This window comes from Motacilla alba, chromosome 6, assembly GCF_015832195.1.
Source record: "Motacilla alba alba isolate MOTALB_02 chromosome 6, Motacilla_alba_V1.0_pri, whole genome shotgun sequence".
Taxonomy (NCBI): domain Eukaryota; kingdom Metazoa; phylum Chordata; class Aves; order Passeriformes; family Motacillidae; genus Motacilla; species Motacilla alba.
Window position 1 is genome coordinate 23,217,769 of NC_052021.1, and position 16,593 is coordinate 23,234,361.

The 16,593-nt window shown below is 50.4% G+C and overlaps 2 protein-coding genes across 4 annotated transcripts in view; one reads left to right on the forward strand and one right to left on the reverse strand.

Moving 5' to 3' along the window:
- On the forward strand, positions 1-16,168 carry MFSD13A (major facilitator superfamily domain containing 13A). 3 transcript variants are annotated; one of them, XM_038140733.1, is made up of 10 exons: positions 68-124; positions 1,355-1,425; positions 5,862-6,130; positions 6,579-6,658; positions 7,468-7,917; positions 8,777-8,894; positions 9,852-9,948; positions 10,683-10,854; positions 11,407-11,600; positions 11,811-16,168. In XM_038140733.1, the coding sequence occupies exons 3-10, from the start codon at positions 5,966-5,968 to the stop codon at positions 12,062-12,064; spliced, it is 1,530 nt and encodes a 509-aa protein (XP_037996661.1). In that variant the 5' UTR covers positions 68-124; positions 1,355-1,425; positions 5,862-5,965; the 3' UTR covers positions 12,065-16,168. The 3 variants fall into 3 exon arrangements, with proteins under 3 accessions (XP_037996660.1, XP_037996661.1, XP_037996662.1); XM_038140732.1 differs by lacking the exon at positions 1,355-1,425 and having other exon boundaries at positions 1-124; XM_038140734.1 differs by lacking the exon at positions 1,355-1,425 and having other exon boundaries at positions 70-120.
- The window catches only part of ACTR1A (actin related protein 1A), a 14,867-nt gene continuing 12,540 nt past the window's right edge, over positions 14,267-16,593 (reverse strand). Inside the window, exon 11 of the mRNA XM_038140736.1 lies at positions 14,267-16,447. Within this exon, the coding sequence (XP_037996664.1) occupies positions 16,345-16,447 (103 nt within the window). The 3' untranslated portion in view covers positions 14,267-16,344. The remainder of the gene's footprint in view (positions 16,448-16,593) is intronic.

Genomic DNA, 16,593 nt, shown 5'->3' on the forward strand with positions numbered 1-16,593 from the left:
GGGAGGTGCCGGCGGCTTCGCTTGCCAGGACGCAAAATGGCCGCGGGGCGGAGCTGGGAAGCGCGCATGCGCGGCCGCGCCGTGCGACGGCGGAGCGGCGGGGGAGCGCCGGTACCGGACGCAGGTAGGAGGCGCCGAGGCGGCGGGCAGGCGTCTCTCCCGCCTCATCGCTGGCCTCGGTCAGTCTCTCTGCCTGTAGTGTGGTAGGGTGGCGGACCCCTGTTCCGCTCAGTAAGGTGCTTCGGGTAGGGTGGGAGAGACTCTACCCGCTGATGGGGCGCCTCCGCGGGGTAGGGGGAACCCCCCCCTTCCCTGTAGTGGTAGAGCCCTGGTGGATAGTTCTCTCTGTTACCGTAGATTATCCCACTTTGGGCCGGGGGGTGCCGTCGCTCCGTGGTCTCAGTGCCCGTGGGCAGGGGGCTCGGTGCAGGAGTCGGTGGGGTCCGCCTCCCGGCGAGGAGAGGCGGCTCTGGCATTGCCCTCTTCTCCCGGAGTGTGCCGCGGATCCCTGGTGTCCCTATTATGCCTTCCTCTCACCTGACAGGCTTCAACCCTCTGCTCTGGAACCTGCGGCAGGGCCCACCAGGGAAGGATGGCAGGGCCTCTGCCTGTCCGCCCCTTCCTCTGCCAGGGTGCCAGGGTTGCTCAGCGTGGAGAGTCCCTGCGGACGGGGCACTGGGGATGGCAGCGCTGCTTGGGCATGTCCAAAGTCACCGTGTCCCCATGTCCAGCCTGGCTCCGCAGGCATCACTTGGCTCCCTGTGCTCCTGTCCCGCACAGGACGCCCACGGCTGCAGTTGGTGACCCAGTCAGTGGCGTGTGGCCCTGTGGCTGCAGCTGGGGCCCTGCGGAGGGACGGTGGCCTTGGGAGGTTTGCATGGGTGAAGAGAATCTCTGTTCCGGGGAAGCTGTGTAGCAGAAACTCCTGGCAGCTGCACTTGGCAGAGTGGTGAAAGTTGCTCCTCACCTGGAGTTTCCTGAGAAGTCTTAACAAAGAACAGGCAGAATGTGTGCAGTAATCCCCTCTTGTAGTTCCTTTGAAGAAAATCTTGGGGTTTGTTTTCAATGATGATTTCGAATTTACTTCTAGTTTTGTAATATAAGGCCAGAGTTACCTGGTATTGGTTCCCATCCTTGTGCTGTGAGGTCCATTACAGGATTAGAGCTTATATTGGCAGCAAATAATCAGGAACAAGTGTTTTAATAGATCTAACACACTTCCTTTACCCTGTAAAACAATGAGTTCTTTAGACACGGGATGTTGCGTGTTGTTAAGGTGAAAGCTGTGCCAAGTTCCAAGGCTATGAGATTTGCCCAGTTATCTCTACATTGACAAACCTTGTGTTCTTATTAGGGAATGAGATCTGATTGAACAAGATTGCTCAGCTGGAGCACAGCTCCATGGAAGCTACCAGCTGGTTCAAGGTATTAATTGTCTGTGTGGCAGTTGTGTTTGCGTGTATGAACTCAGCAGGGGTGATGGAAGCACATGATTGCTTGTAATAAGAAGGGTATTACTTAACCTCATGATGCACAGTCATCAGTGATTGTTGAATTGGTAAACAGTACTGGGAAACACCCTCATAACCTCTTTCAGTCATGTTTCCATGCCTGATCCAGGTGGTTTCAAAGTTTTCATTTCTTCACCCGTCAGATACAAAGCTGCTGGGAGCCTGCTTTGGGATGTTTGTTCACGTTTCATACAGGACTGTTTTTAATGTTCCCTCAAGAGCCCTTGTTACTAAGGGATTATCCAAGGGTGTTAGGAGGGTTTCAGGAGAAGTAGGGAGTGGAGAAACAGAGAGCCTTGGAGTTATATTCATCTCTAAAAGGGTGCACAAGATCAGAGTTTTGTCAGAGGAGCCTAAATTTTGTGAAGCATGTATCTAGGACTTTCCTGGGACAGAAACAGGATTTTGAGAGGTATTTCTTTGTTTAAGTGGAGGCTCTTTTGGTTTCATTCATTCAAATAGCTCTGTGGAGGAATTTCTCATTTTACTGACAGAGTTCTGCCAGAATCCAGGTAGCTTTGTGGGGTGAGGACCCTCTGAGATGTCTTGTGTTGTGGAGGTGTCCTGGGGTACCATGTGTGGGAGGGAAGGAGTGTGCAGAACCTGGTCTGTGCTCCCAAAATGGGCTCATCACTGACAGATAACCGTGACCAGACAAAGACATCCATGACTGTCACTTGTAGGCTCTGGGAGGAGTTGATGTGCCCAGCACCAGGCGTTTTGCTGGGACAGGTCACAGGACATCAGCTCTTCCACAGGTGCAGCTCCAGCCCAGCTTCCCTGTGAGTGGGGCTGGACCACCAGCAGCCGGATCCAGTCTGGCTGTGGCAAATATCCATAAATAGGGCTTTCTCTCAGGTGGTTTTTCCAGCTGCTGGGTGGATTTATTGTGTCGCAGTTGCAGACATACAGAGCTGGCTCGGTAATCCCCTCTGTAAAACCCAGAATATGCATCAGAGGCAGTGTAGTGGCAGCTCAAGCAAGCACAGACATATCCTGAAGTATTATTTGGGATTCCAGCCTGCATTACCTACACAGGGCAGAATGAACACGAGAGCCATCCTGATACTGCAGTCAGGTCTGCAGATGGCTGTTTCAGGTTGCTGAGTGGCAACTTCAGCACATAAAAATCATCTGGCCCTGCTTAAAAGGCTGGCTTGAGCCAAGATTCACATGTATGGCTCTGCTGCTGGCTCAGTACAAGTGGCTTCAGCTGTGGAAGGCTGGAGCTCAGCCTTGTTGTAAGGCCAAAGCATTGCCGAATCACCACGGGACGCGAGGACTCGTGCGTCCAGCTGTGAGCTGGCTAGGAACTTAGAGCACATGTGTGAGCCCCAAGCTGTGGTGAGTTCCAGACACAGCTGTATGCCAGCACTCTCAAACAAAAGCAGTGCTTTCCTGGTAGCCAGTATTCCAACATCCTCCTCAAGAAGATAAGATCTGTGGACGTCACTGGCAGGAGCCAGATGTCAAATGCGGAGGAGGAAGTTTCTCAAATAAAGACTCATTGCTTTTTAATTTATGAGCTTGTTGCTTTATGACTATGTTAGAGGTTCAGTGTGAATGAATGATGGCTATTCCCTCCTGCAGCTCCTTTTCCCATTCCTTCTTACAGCCTCATGTTGAAAAGTTCTGACATACTCCATAAATAATTCTCCATCCCAAGGAAAAGGTTATGAAAATACCAGTGTGGCAGTAACACAGTGCTTTGGGTGTAGAAGTGAAATCTGCTTTTTACAGACAACTGTGATTTGTTTCTTTTTAACTGCACATTTGCAGATGAGGAGGGAAAAAATATCTATCAAATGACCTAATGACTATCCTAGCAAAAGTGACATCACTTGCAAATATCAGCTGGCTGGAGAGGTTGCACATCTGTGAGGGAGTGATGAGGGAGCAGAAAGAAAGGAAGTGAAACTTCACCCTCTTTGAACAGTGCTGTAGCAGTTATATGACAAAATGAGGTGTCTCTGGAAATTTCAACAGCTGTGGTTTGTGCAACATGTGCTCAGTGAAGCACTTTTTGGATGGGGACAGCGTGAGGTGCAGTACTGAGACCAAGTCTTGAGCAGGCTCTGCTTTCACACAGGTTTTGGATAGTAAAGCCAAGCCCAGGATAAGAATCACTCTAGTAGGTCACACTGTTAGTCTGTCTCTCCCCATATCCTGCCCCACGATGGCAGCAGGAGATGCTGTTTAGGGGGAAAGCACATGAGGCTGGGCACCGTTTATGGCTTTTCCACTTGTCCACCCCCAGCTTGTACAGCTGGCTGGGGGCAGTTAGAGGAGATTTCCCTGCCTTGTTCCCTTTAGTAGGTGTTTGTGTACAGCGGTTTGCTGTGAATTTGTCTAATCCTTTGAAGCTGCTGCCCAGCTCTCTAATATCCTTTGGTAGTGAATGTCAGGTATTTACTATCTGCCAGCTGAAGAAATATTTTTGTGTGCTTTAAGCTGACTTCCTGCTAGTTACAGTGAGTGTTCCCAGTTCTTGTCTCCTGACAATTCCACGAAGGGGCCCAGCACTCTGATGTCTTCATCTGCTCTTCTATCAGTCCTCCACAGAAGGCTTTTGGTGAGAGACAGAGGATTTACCTCTGGGACAGAGGACTTACCTCTTGCCTTAACTCTCCCTTCTTCTTAACCTTTTGTCTTTACGAATTGCGACTCCTTTCCAATTCTTGACCATACAAAATGAAATTTCCCCTTGAGGCTTGTCTGTCTCCAATTACGCCTATAAAGGTTCATTGTCTGGCTGAATTCTCTTCCAAGCAGTGTCTTCCTTTTTTCTGGCCATGGGTTTTGGCCTGGCAGGGATGCAGAATGGTGTCTGAGCTCCACAAGGGCTCTGCAGTTGGATCCAGTTGAGGTCTAGTGCTTTGGCTGGGAGTGGAACCGAGGGGCAGTTTCAATCTAGTGATGTAATTGATTGGAACAAATGCTGTTCCTGCTCCTTCTGAGCTAGTTATGAGGAATTCCTTGGCCTAGGCAGAACAGATGGTTATTTTTGCTTTTCTGATCTTGCCTAGAAGTGGTCAGACTCGTGGCTTCAGGGAAATGCTGAATGGGACTGGTGTTTCATACCCAGACGTTTATTCTTCTGCTTGATTTCCTGCTTGGACTTGCTGCAGCTGGTGTTGCAAGCCCAAGAGGACGGTGTGGTGTGTAGGTTCCTATTTCTTATGTGTTCAGTCTTATCCCACATTGCAAAGCCCCCATGATGTATCTGAGTTGGGTGAGTGCAGACCCTGGAGGGCTGAAACAGGAGTGGCACACAGCCCTTTATCTTGCTTTTGACAGTGCCAAGATAACAACCTTGTTGTCACCCTTCATGTGTGTGTGCTGTGAACAAGGCATGATGGCATGGGCTGGAGACGCTGACTTGTACTGATTTAAGAAACCCTTATGTCTCACATAAGTGCCTTGTGTTTTGCCTTGGGTCTGTAGCAACTGGCGTGAGAGAGAGAGCTCAGCCTGAAAAGCACAAGAGAACATTTCTGGCCCCAGCTCCTGGCCATGAGCTCCAGTCAGTGCAGGTGTGAGGAGTCCTCCTCTCACACTCAGCCCCTTGTGAACATACAGCAACTTGTTCTGGTCTAAGGCTGCTGTGTCCATGTGTTTTATTTCTGTGTATATTGCTGTCCTAACAAAGCATCTTTATTTCAGACTATGGTCCTAAGACTTAGGCCACTCCAAGACAAGCTGAACAACTGCTAAGGTGCTTCCGGTCAATTTTATTGCATGAGGGCAGTGTGCCTGCTGCAGTCGTGTTCTGGTCGTGTCTCTTCATGCCACAAAGCAGCAGCACTGCTCACCATAAATAACTCCTGTCTGAGCCAGCCCAGGTGCAGTAGGCTGTGACTGCCTGGGGAAAGCATTGTGCACATGTGAGGTTACATCCCAGCTCTTGTCATTTTCATTTGGGTAAAAATTTACAAGAGTACCTAAAAATACCAGTGACTAGGTGTGTTTTCTGAAGACTGTTTTGTTGTTTGCAGCTATCTAGCTTGATTTGTCCTCTGACCTTGCCTTTAAAGAGCTGGATTAATTGTCTGCCTGCTGGATAACAAAGAACATTACAGGGTAAAGGACAGGGCAGGCTGCTCAGGAGGAGGCAGCCGTACTCCCAGGAGCCCACGGCCTGGCTTCAGCTTAATGAAACAGCTTTAGTGCAGCAGACAGCTTCTAGTCTCTTAAATCCCCTCCAATCCACTTTGTAGCAGCTCCTCAAAACAATACAAATTCTGATTGCTGCATACACAGATTTACCAATTAACTTGATTCGCCTTTTACTTTACTTAAGAAAATGAATCTGTTTTCATTTTATTTTATTTATTTTTTTCTCTCCTGCAGGAGCAACAATGGATTGGCCCCAACAAAGATGTAGTAGGTGTTGGGAGAAGACATCTCACCTGAAATGGAGGTGATTGACGGAGCTGAACACTGACTGCACCAACATGGGGCTGCGCCTGCTGGCTTGTCTTTTCCATTTGCCCACTGCAGTGATCTACGGGTCTCTGTCGCTCTTTGTTTCCATTTTGCACAACGTGTTCCTCCTGTACTACGTGGACACCTTTGTCTCTGTTTACAAGATTGATAAACTGTCCTTTTGGATAGGAGAGGTTAGTTTTTTTTCTATCGGCTTCTGCGCTCTTTAAGTAGGAAACTCTGAAACCAAGACTACTCCTTGCTAGAAATGTGAAAACTGTTAGTTATAACAGCAGTGTTCCCTTTTGGAGAGGGAGCAAGGGAGCCTTCCAAGTGCTAACTTGGGCTTTTCAGTTTTTCTCACTTACTTAAAAATAGAACAAGCTGGGACAGAAAATGCAGCGACTTTGTTCTTAAGACTGCCTCTCCTCTGGGGACGTTGGGGTGTTTCACAGGCAGTGAAAACCACTGGCTTTACTGCCAGCTTCCCCAAACAGGGGCATCATACAGTGGTGATGGGGCAGGGAAGGTGTGCTGGGAAGTTCCTGCCAGTGGCTCACCATGCCAGCTCAGCACTGCTTGCTTTGGTGACAGAATGGAGCTGTCCTGTGGTTTGTTTCACTGTCCTGTTCTCTTTTCTAGACAGTGTTTCTGATCTGGAACAGCCTCAATGACCCTCTGTTTGGCTGGCTGAGTGACCGAGTATTCCTTAGCACACAGCAGTAAGTGAAGTTCTACTTTCAGAAGAGTCTGGGAAGTTGTTTAGTCTCTGGGGAAGATGATGTCAAATTGGCAGCTTTAAAATGATGGCGTGGGAATGGCTTACGGGGCATGGAACTCTTAAATACCTCCTTTTCGTGACATCTTTGAAGTTTGGTGCTTATAAATGTTGTTTCAGTACTTGCCTTTTTAGAGAAAGTCACACACACTTATGGGGTGGATGTGGCCCTAACCCTTAACAGTCACGAGTGGTGCAGAACCTAAAATATGGGCGTTTAAAATCTCAAGTCCCTGCTATATGAGCAAGCCTGTTAATGGGGTGTTAGAGAGTGTCTTTACATGGTTTAGGAGGCATAAGGGGGAAAAGTATGGTTATTTCCACATGGAATGCCTCAGACCAGTTGTTCCCAAACTCTGCAGGATGGAAGGCAAGACAGCTCTGTATAGTTGGCCATTAGCATTTCTCATGTATTTATGTCAATATTTTAATGAAAATAATGGTGTGGCTTCCTGCAACTAGTAAAAACTCATGGAAATCACTTACATTGCACAAAGTGCAGACAGTACTGCACTGTCAGGGAGAGAAATGCCCCGGAGGAAAAAAAAAATCCCTTTTCTTTTTGGCCTTCTTAAACCCATATTTTCAGTGTATTCATTATTAGCTGAGAAGGTATCTGATGTGGGTGGTTGTTACTTGAACAAAAGCTGTATTTGTGTCTGTGCCACTTACATGACTGCCACGTAGAGGAAGAATATGTGATCGTGCAGGTTTTTGTCTAGGTACGCAAAATATTTTTTTCTTCTGTTGCAGGGCAGGAGCAGAGATTTCATCCCCTGAAGTAGTTCTGAAGAGGCTCAGAGCGCTAAGCCACAATGGCCCCCTCTTTGCCATTTCTTTTCTGGCTTTCTGGGTTTCCTGGGCTCATCCTGGTTTGCAGTTTCTCCTTTGCCTTTGCATGTACGACAGCTTTCTCACCATGGTTGACCTCCATCACAACGCCTTGCTTGCAGACCTGGCTGTTTCAGCAAAAGACAGGACTAGCCTCAACTTCTACTGCTCCCTCTTCAGTGCCATAGGCTCCCTGTCTGTCTTCATGTCCTATGCAGTGTGGAACAAGGAGGACTTCTTTTCCTTTCGCATATTTTGCGTCCTGCTGGCCCTCTGCTCCATTGTTGGTTTCACCCTGTCCACACAGCTGCTCCGCCAGCGGTTTCAGGCTGATGGGAAAGTGAAGTGGGACCAGGAATCAACCCTGAAAGAGTAAGGGTCACGAATTCTCAGCAGGGACAAAGGCCTGACATAGATCTGCAGCAAAATAAATGTGTGAGAAGGTCCAGAATGAGGCAAAATGTTAATTATCTCTTGTTCTTGTCTACTGGTACAGTTTTCAGGATCAGCTGTCACAGTGGCTCCTCTGAAAATAGAACAAAACTGTCTTGTGTAAGCCCTAGTCCAAACTGGAGGCAGAGGCTTAACCTGCTATATGCCCATCCAGTGTTTGGAACACGAAATGAGTTCATGTCTAGAGCACCCAGTGAGGCCTGTGAGTGGAAGAAGCAGTTTATGAAAGCATTTGTGCTTGAGCACGAGACCACATTGCTGTCCATGTCCTATGGAATTGGACAAGTGGATGTCTCTCCCTGTCACTCACTTCAGCTGCCTGATAGTGGTTGTGCTGTTGGTAGGCCACACAAGCTGATTTTCCCTGTTCAGCTCCTTCCTCAGGCTGCCTCACTTGTCATCTCTTGTTATGAGCTGCCAGCATTATGCTGTAGTAGCAGCAGATCCTGATGAGATCTGCCAGGTGAGCTAACTGCAGGGACCTGGAAGAGGAACGTATGTATAGTGGAATGGCTGATAAGAGGAGAATGCATTTCTGGACAGAAAGGTGAATTTTGTGTTAAGAAGACAGATGTTCTTTGGGAGACCTGTTGCCTGTGCTTCTTAGTAGCAATAAGCAATCATTCTTGGAGATTCCACTATTTTGATTGGTCCAGGAGTATGAAAGGTTAGGATGGGAGCTGAGGAGAGACAGCTCTGCATCTACACAGGGAGAGATGGGGACTCTGTCTTGGTGTGAGGGATTTATGGTTGCTTTTTATCCCTCCTTTTCCTTTAGGCTGTACATTGAGAAACTCTCTGTCGCCCAGGAGAAGAGGATCACCCTGGCAGAGTATCTCCAGCAACTCTCCCGGCATCGCAACTTCCTCTGGTTTGTCTGCATGAATCTCGTCCAGGTAGGCACAGAAGTGACACACTGCGATTCAGAGGTTGAGTGCTGGCTCTGGCTCTTTGAGATGGATGATTCAGCACTATGTAAGTTCTGAGGAAGGGCAGAGATGTTACCAGCACCCACTTGCTCTTGGAGCCTCCTGCACATGCTGGCTGATTCAGCAGCTGGTAGCCACTCTCCCTGCTTGTGACTGAGGACACTTCCTGAGCAAGCTGTAGGGTGCTCCTTCCTCTCTCTGCAGTGTAGGCTGGGTTATGGGGGCTGACTGAGCTCTGTGCAGCCCATATGGGATGCAGAAGCACAGGGCCTGGCTCACAGAGGGGATGAGTTTAGGAGTGCTGTTTGCTGGCGTGGCTGTCAGCACAGTCTCCTTTCCCTTTCCGTTTTCCTGAGGCTCACATCACAGTTCTTGCTGTCCAGCTGGATCTGTCTCTCAGCTGGCTTTTACCATTTCTGTTCTTCATCCTCTTCAGTGATGACTACCAAATGCCGGCAGCCTGCCCAGCTTTGTGTGCTGCAGTCATGGCTCCCTGAGGATCCCTCAGTTTCCCTCAGGCAGATGCTGGTCTGATCTTTGTGTTCAAGCCTCACTGCCTTACCGATGTCCTCCTGCCGGCTGCCTCCTCCCTCCTGCCATGCCACTGTCTCCCCCAGCCTCATGGTCACTGCTGTCACCTGCGGGCCCTGTCTGCCCTAGCACTGTGCTGTACAGCTGGGCAGTGGGGCTGACTTCGGGCACAAAGTGGGCATAGCTGATGGCATTGCAGCTCTGCAATCTCAGCCAGCAGTGTCGGAAATGTCACAGCCAAGGTCTTGCTCTGCTGAAGTACTCCAGGCCTATCGTGCATGATCCTTTGGCATGGGGCTCCTAGGACAGCAGAGCCCAGAGGGCTGTTAGCTTTTTCTGTTCTTTCTCACTGCTGTTCCTGCTGACCAGCTCGTCTGCATGCTGCCTTCACAGGTTTTTCACTGCCATTTTAACAGCAACTTCTTCCCTCTGTTCCTGGAGCATCTGCTGTCAGACCAGATCTCTGTCTCTACTGGATCCTTTCTGCTTGGTGAGTTTCAGGTGGGACTGGAGGGAGCATCTGAGTTACGTAGGACCTGGCCCGAATCTGGGTTTGCCCTTTCCAAAGTCCATCTGGGGAGAGGTGTGCTCACATGCAGGTCTCTGGGTTGTAAGATTCACACATGCACGCACCCCACATGTTTCCCTGGACCTCTGAATTGTCCTTCCTGGGCACAGAAGTAACTTGGAGCCTTTTCTAGTAAGGACAGGCCTGGTGTGCTGGACACCAGACTTCAGAGAGGTATTGCTCTGAGCACTAGAGGCTGCAGAATGCAGTGTTCCCAGGATGCAGCAGAGAACACAGCCCTAAATTTTATTCCTTTCCTTCTGCAGCATACAGACCATTTCCAAGCTGCCACAGATATGTGGGCATTGGTCCTAGAGTTACCCTGGGAGGGTTCTGTGCAGGCCAGGTCTGGTCAGGCAGTCCTGTCTCTCTCATTTCTGCTCCAGGGCTGAGTTGCGGCCTCTGCATGACACTGGGCAAGTCTTTCTTCCTTTCTGTCCATGAGGTTGATGGAAGAACGTCTCCCTCTGTAGGAAAGTGTGTGCTGTGCCACAAAGCCATGGAATAAATCTGCTGCAGCCTTCTGTATATGCAGAGGAGCTGCTCTGTATTGTCCTTCTAGTAGTAGCTGACCTTGCTATCTCTCTTGGTATCATGTGTGGGGGCATGGTGGAAAATGAAACTCCATCAAGCTGTTTCTGCATCTGTCTGCTCAGGTGTTTCCTACATTGCCCCCCATCTCAACAACCTCTACTTCCTGTCGCTCTGCCGCCGCTGTGGGGTTTACGCTGTGGTGCGAGGACTCTTCTTCCTGAAGCTGGCTCTGAGTGTTGTCATGTTTCTGGCAGGACCCGATCAGGTGTATCTGCTCTGCATCTTCATTGCCAGGTAGGCAAGCACTTCCCCTGCCCTCTGCTTCCTGGGAAGCAAAATGCGTTGTCCCTGTTTTAAGAAGAGTGGAAGGCAGGGAACAGGGGGCAGGATCATACAGAAGCCATGTGGTTTCCAGCTCTGACAGCACATGAGACAGGTCACTGCAGAATCCACAGGCTACCCTGCTGCAGAGTGAGGGAGGCAGTGATGTTCAGGAGGTCACAAACCAGCAGGACTGGGACTGGTGGCAGCTTGCACCTGCATTTGCCAGCGGCTGGGAGCTTCTCTCCTCTGCAGCCCTCGGTGTGTGCTGCAGCTGCCTGTGAGCCACAGGCCCAGTGTGTCCTGTCCCCAGGCCTGTCTGTGTGGCAGGTCAAGACTGATCTGAGGTGTCACTGCAGGGTACGAAGTCTTATTGATAGTGGTGTTCCTTTTCTGTAACTAGGGCATCTGAAATTCTTATTCAAGTGTGGGGAAACCTTTTTCACCCTTGCCATTTTTTCTGATCTGTCACATTTTCCCTGTGATTTGATAGCCCTATTCAGTGCTTTGCCTGTTGTTCTGCAGCAACCGCGTGTTCACAGAAGGGACCTGTAAGTTACTCAACCTGGTGGTCACTGATTTGGTGGACGAGGATCTAGTCCTGAACCGCAGGAAGCAGGCAGCCTCAGCCCTGCTCTTTGGGATGGTGGCTCTGGTCACCAAACCAGGCCAGACCTTCGCCCCTCTGATTGGCACCTGGCTGCTCTGTGCATACACAGGTAAGGATGCTCCTGGGGAAAGCAGCGGAGCAGGACAGGGCAGACCTGTGAGTTCAGTGTCTGGCACCTTCTGCTGTGCCCTGGCTGCAGAGGGCTCTTCAGTTGCTAACCTGTGCCTGGTCTCTGCATCTCCACGACTGGTCACTCAAAGAGAATAGACAAAGATCCATCCCCACTGACCCATTCTCACAAACTCTTCTCTAACACCAGGCTACGACATCTTCCAGCGCAACCCCCTGAACAATGTGGTGAGTGCCCAGCCGAAGCTGGAGTCTGCCGCGGCCTTGGAGCCAACTCTTCGCCAGGGCTGCTTTTACCTCCTCGTCTTCGTGCCCATCGCGTGCGCCCTGCTGCAGCTCCTCAGCTGGTCACAGTTCAGCCTGCACGGGAAGCGGCTGCAGGTGGTGAAGGCTCAGCGGCAGAGCTTGACACAAGGCCAAGCATCAGAGATCAAAACAATCTAAGGGTGCCTGAGCCCCCAGGATGCTGCTGGTTCTAGGCTGGTGCTGGAGGGCAGGTGAAGGGCAGGGATGGTGTGCTGAGAGAGCCTGATGTTCATGGTTCAGCTGTGAAATGCTGTGGTGCCAATGTTTGTTCATTCCAGGTGGTCATCACTGGGGAAGGCGGAGAGGTTCAACATGTGAGGGGCCTGAGACAGATCGCTTGATCTCAGGAGCAAGAACATTTTATCCCAGCCTGCCCCAGGGAGCAGAGAGCTGTTCATTCCAGCAAAGAGGTGCTGGGTTGCAGGTGCTAGAAACAGACACATTCCCAATGCACTTCTCCGCGCTGGGCATGGCTCTGGGGAGCCATAGCCTCTCCAGCTGAGCAGGAGGAGACTGCACAGGGAGTCCTTCTTCACTAGAGCCTTTCACTCTTGTGGAGTGGGAGGCTCCTGAGGGACCAAGTGACCAAGGGAATGATTGCCAAACAGGAGCAGGGATGATAGGACCTTGAAGGCCTTTCCCAGTTACTGGTAGAACCCTCCCACTTGCAGTGCTGTGGTTCTTGGACCAAATCTACTCCTTAAGCATTTGTTGTTCCCAGGGCAATATGCTACACAGCCAGGATCTGCTGGGTGTGCTGTTTTATTCTGAGGTTTCCCTTCTCTGTGGCCTTGTAGAGGAAGTTGTTGCTGGCCTGGGAAGGGTGTTGGGCTCGAACTGAATTCAGAGCCTTGAGCTGTATCATTTCAGTGGGCATCCCATTGCATGTGTTTATCCCTCATTTCCTCTCCACAGCTCCTGCTGCTCAGTGCTGTCACACAGCTGTACCATGAGCCCCCTCCCATTCTGGGCAAGGTCAGGGAACCAACCCCTAATCCAGCCGCTGGAAGTGCCACCCTGCCCAGGGCAATCCCAGGTGACCCGGTGAGGCAGCCTGGTGCCCTTCCCTCTTGCAGGAGAGCACAGCCTGAAGGAGACACCAGGTTTCGCTTTTGTGCCTTCGATTCCTCTTTGGAGCCTCTCTGACACAGTACTGGGCTACAGGGTTGGGATTTTGCCCCTGTGGGGAGGGACAGACACCTCAGCTCCTCTGTGCTAGAAACAGTGCCCAAGTTAGATCATCTCACCTGCTGAGAGCAGGTCAGAGAGCTGCTGAGCCAGGGACCCAAGGAGCGCAGGTGCTTTGGTCTTCCTGGTTTTGGCTGAGAGCAAAAACAGGTAATCACTAAAGGGGTCCCTGAGGCAAGGGAGTGACTCCTCAATCCCTGTGATGTGTTTGGGGGCAGGCAGAAGGGATGTGCCAAAGCCTGTGCTGCAGGAGGGGGGGCTTGGCAGGCAGTGTTTGAAGCTGTTGCACGTTGAGGGATGTTCTTTGTTTAGTCCCAGGTTCCCTCTGGGGTCTCAGCCCACCAACCTGCCATCTTGCCTCAGGACATGGCTGCCTTCTGTCTTGGACCAAGACATTCCTGCCGTGAGGCTGCTGTAGTTCTTACTGGTTCAATCATAAGTTATTTGTGCAACTTCTAACCAAGTTTGAGAATGATTCTCCATTTCATAAATTAAAGATGATCTTTTTCTGAATTGCTTGATGATTTTCTTCTAGCCAGTGGTTCTAGCCTGGCTGGGTGGATGTGGTGCTGTGGGAACGCAGCTGTGGCTGGGTGGAGACACAGGGACAGATCCTTCTCAACAAAACTGCACTGAGGCTTGGCTGTTTCTGCAGGGGGCAGAGGGGAGCGCCTGCCTTTGAAGGGAGGCATCACTTAGCCTTGCTGCTTTGGAAAGGCCCAAAGTTAAGTCTGTCCTGTTCCTACACCAGTGGGTGCTGGGGATAAAATGGGACAGTCATAGCACTGGGCACTGGGCCACCTTCCCTGTGAGAGCAACTCCACTCACTGCTATCTCTGCAAACACCTGGGCTGGCACCAACTCTTCTCACAACACCAGTGGCATCACCCTTTGTCAGCACAGGCTGCCCTCTTCTGCCTTTCAGCTGTCTGCCGTGACAGAAGACTCAGGGATAACGCATGTAGAGTAGATGTGGACACCACAGCTGCAGCCCGGGAATCTCCTCCCACAAAAGCCAGACCAGGAATGCAATCCTGGACCAAAGATGGTGTCTCCTTGCAGTCTGGCCAGCAACAATTCTCCACAGGCAAGAGAACACAAGTTACCTCCTGAAAATTGCAAATGTGGGCAGAGGAGGCCAGGAGGCTTGAGTGTTGTATATGAATGACTTTATTTAAGTATGCTGGGCACCACCAGGCAACATGGTTTGGACAGTGTGCGAGGGAACAGTCAGGCAGACCAAACATACGCTAGATTGGAGACAGCACCATCCTGCCCAGTCACTGCAGGTTACAAAATGGAGCACTGCTGCTGCAAGGCCAGCGGAGGGGCTGGGGGGGATGGAGAGCACTGCCTGGGGCACACAGTAATGGAAGGGAGAGGAATTTGCTGGAATTCCCCTCTGTGTGCTGCAGCAAACCAGCAAGAACACAACCAGTTTCCCAGCAGAAGGCTGAGCATTGATGGCTCTTTTCTGACAAGTTCTTGCTTAAAAAACATTCTGCTCCGATGGGGTGAGGGGAACAAGCAGCCTAGCCACAGCTGGGAGAGACCGCCATACCCACCTGCCTACAGCCTCTCCAAACCCATGGGTGAGCCCCAAGAACATGGTTCTTGCAGTGGCAACTGGCTGCTGCTTACATTTGTCTCAGCTGGGGCAGTGCTTTCCCTCACCTCTGTGGGTCTTACCCCATTGCTGCACCTGAGAGTGACCCGAAGGTGATGTGTGGCAAAGAACAGAAAAGAGAGAAACAGGGAGGAACTGCCACCAAGTCCAGCTCCATTGCTACTGCCATGTTCTGCAGAAAACTAATGGGAAAGAAAGAGAGCACCGAATAATGCACAAGTAAAACCGGAACAGTGGCATGCCCCAACACAAGCAGCTCTGCGGGCTGCCCAGGGCTGTTAGAGCAGTACAAGCAAAGCAGCCACCAGGTGAGCAGAAAGGCACTGCAGCGCAGCAGAACACAGCCAGCAGGACAACTTCCTGCTCACACACGTGCCACTCACACCGGCCTCCCAGCGCGCTTTACTGTCCTCTCCCCGGTGCGTTCCCAGTGACCGGCGAGTCCCCGCGGAGCAGGGATGGGGTGGTGCAGGGCTGGCCTTGCTGCTAAGCGTGGGTGCTGTGCGCAGTGCGAACATCGAGCAGCGGGCAGCTGGGCAACAGGTGTTCAAAAAGACCCAAAGCATAATTCCCAGGTGCTGTGGTCAGTATTTGAGAGATCCTCAGACATTTCAATAAATAAAACAATTCTTACATTACAATGCACCTTCCCAATTATTATTTTGCCCCAGAATGGATAAAGTACACAAGAGTTATGCCTGGCTGTGAATACATGCTCCCTTTGCCCTGACATGGCAGGAAGGAGGGAAACAGCCTCGACTCTTACAAAGAACACAAGAAGTCAGCACTGTAAATCTTGGCAGGTTGAGGGGGAACACACAAGTGCCTTCACGCCCATTCCGGGGTACTTGCTTCCAGAGGAGAAAAGGTATTTAAAACAAGGTACGACAGAATAACCGTCTAGTACAATGATAGCTGATTAGATTTGCTTTGTTCTACTCCATGCAATACAAACTAAGTCCTATCACCAACTTCTCCAGCTGTGGTGCAGACCCCACATCAGGCTAAGAAGTTACACACTCATACACACACTCACACACCAAAACAGTGGGGGCAAATGGACTTAACTGTTGAGAATGTGCTTTCTCTTAATAAAAAATATACTAAAAATAACTTCAAAAACTTACTGATGGTGAAGACACCGCTGAAGAAGGAAGTAGCTATGGGGCCTCAACTATGTGTTTCCAGACAATCCAGGCATTGCAGTCAGGCTGACTAAAGCCTGCACGAGCAGTCTGCAGTGGTTGGCTCCCTTCTGGCTTGCCAGGCAGTTTCTATAAGCTGTTCCCTTTGTTTTTGCTTATTTGTTTTACAATGACAGATGTGACTGTGATACAGAAAATAAGGGACTGAAATGAAAAAGGAATGGGCCATTCTGGAGAAATGTAGATTGGTATTTTCTCCTTTCCATTAAAAAAAAAACAAAACAAAACAAAAAAGAAGTTAGTAGTACTAATACAACCCTCCTGCTGCTGTCGTCTTTGCTCAGTGACATCGGGGCATGCTGGCGCACACACACACACACAGGCAGCTCTCAGACACTCGGACTCAGAAAAGCGAGTTTAAGTGAGTCTTCGGAGGAGACTGAGGACGGGTCCCAGGGCTAGAAGGTTTTTCGGTGGATGGCACGAGCTCCATCTTCTTCATACTCCTTTTTCGAAACCCACATTTTCTTAAAGGTGTCCAGAGAGGCCAGGATAGAGCCACTACGGAGAGACAGGCATGTCACGGGTTAAAGGAAAATGCTGGGGGTCCTCTCACAGTATCTCTGCAGAGATGGGCTGTTTCTATCGTGACACTTCCTCGTGACAGGAAGGTGCCTAGGCTCAGTTACACATGAGAGACGCTCTCT

What these genes read in the sequence shown, in the direction of transcription:
- MFSD13A (XM_038140732.1), top strand. Translation starts at nt 5,966, where the DNA reads ATGGGGCTGCGCCTGCTGGCTTGTCTTTTCCATTTGCCCACTGCAGTG. An exon ending in GTATTCCTTAGCACACAGCA is followed by an intron (nt 6,659 to 7,467) that starts GTAAGTGAAGTT and finishes CTTCTGTTGCAG; the next exon opens with GGCAGGAGCAGAGATTTCAT. An exon ending in TCTGCATGAATCTCGTCCAG is followed by an intron (nt 8,895 to 9,851) that starts GTAGGCACAGAA and finishes CTGCCTTCACAG; the next exon opens with GTTTTTCACTGCCATTTTAA.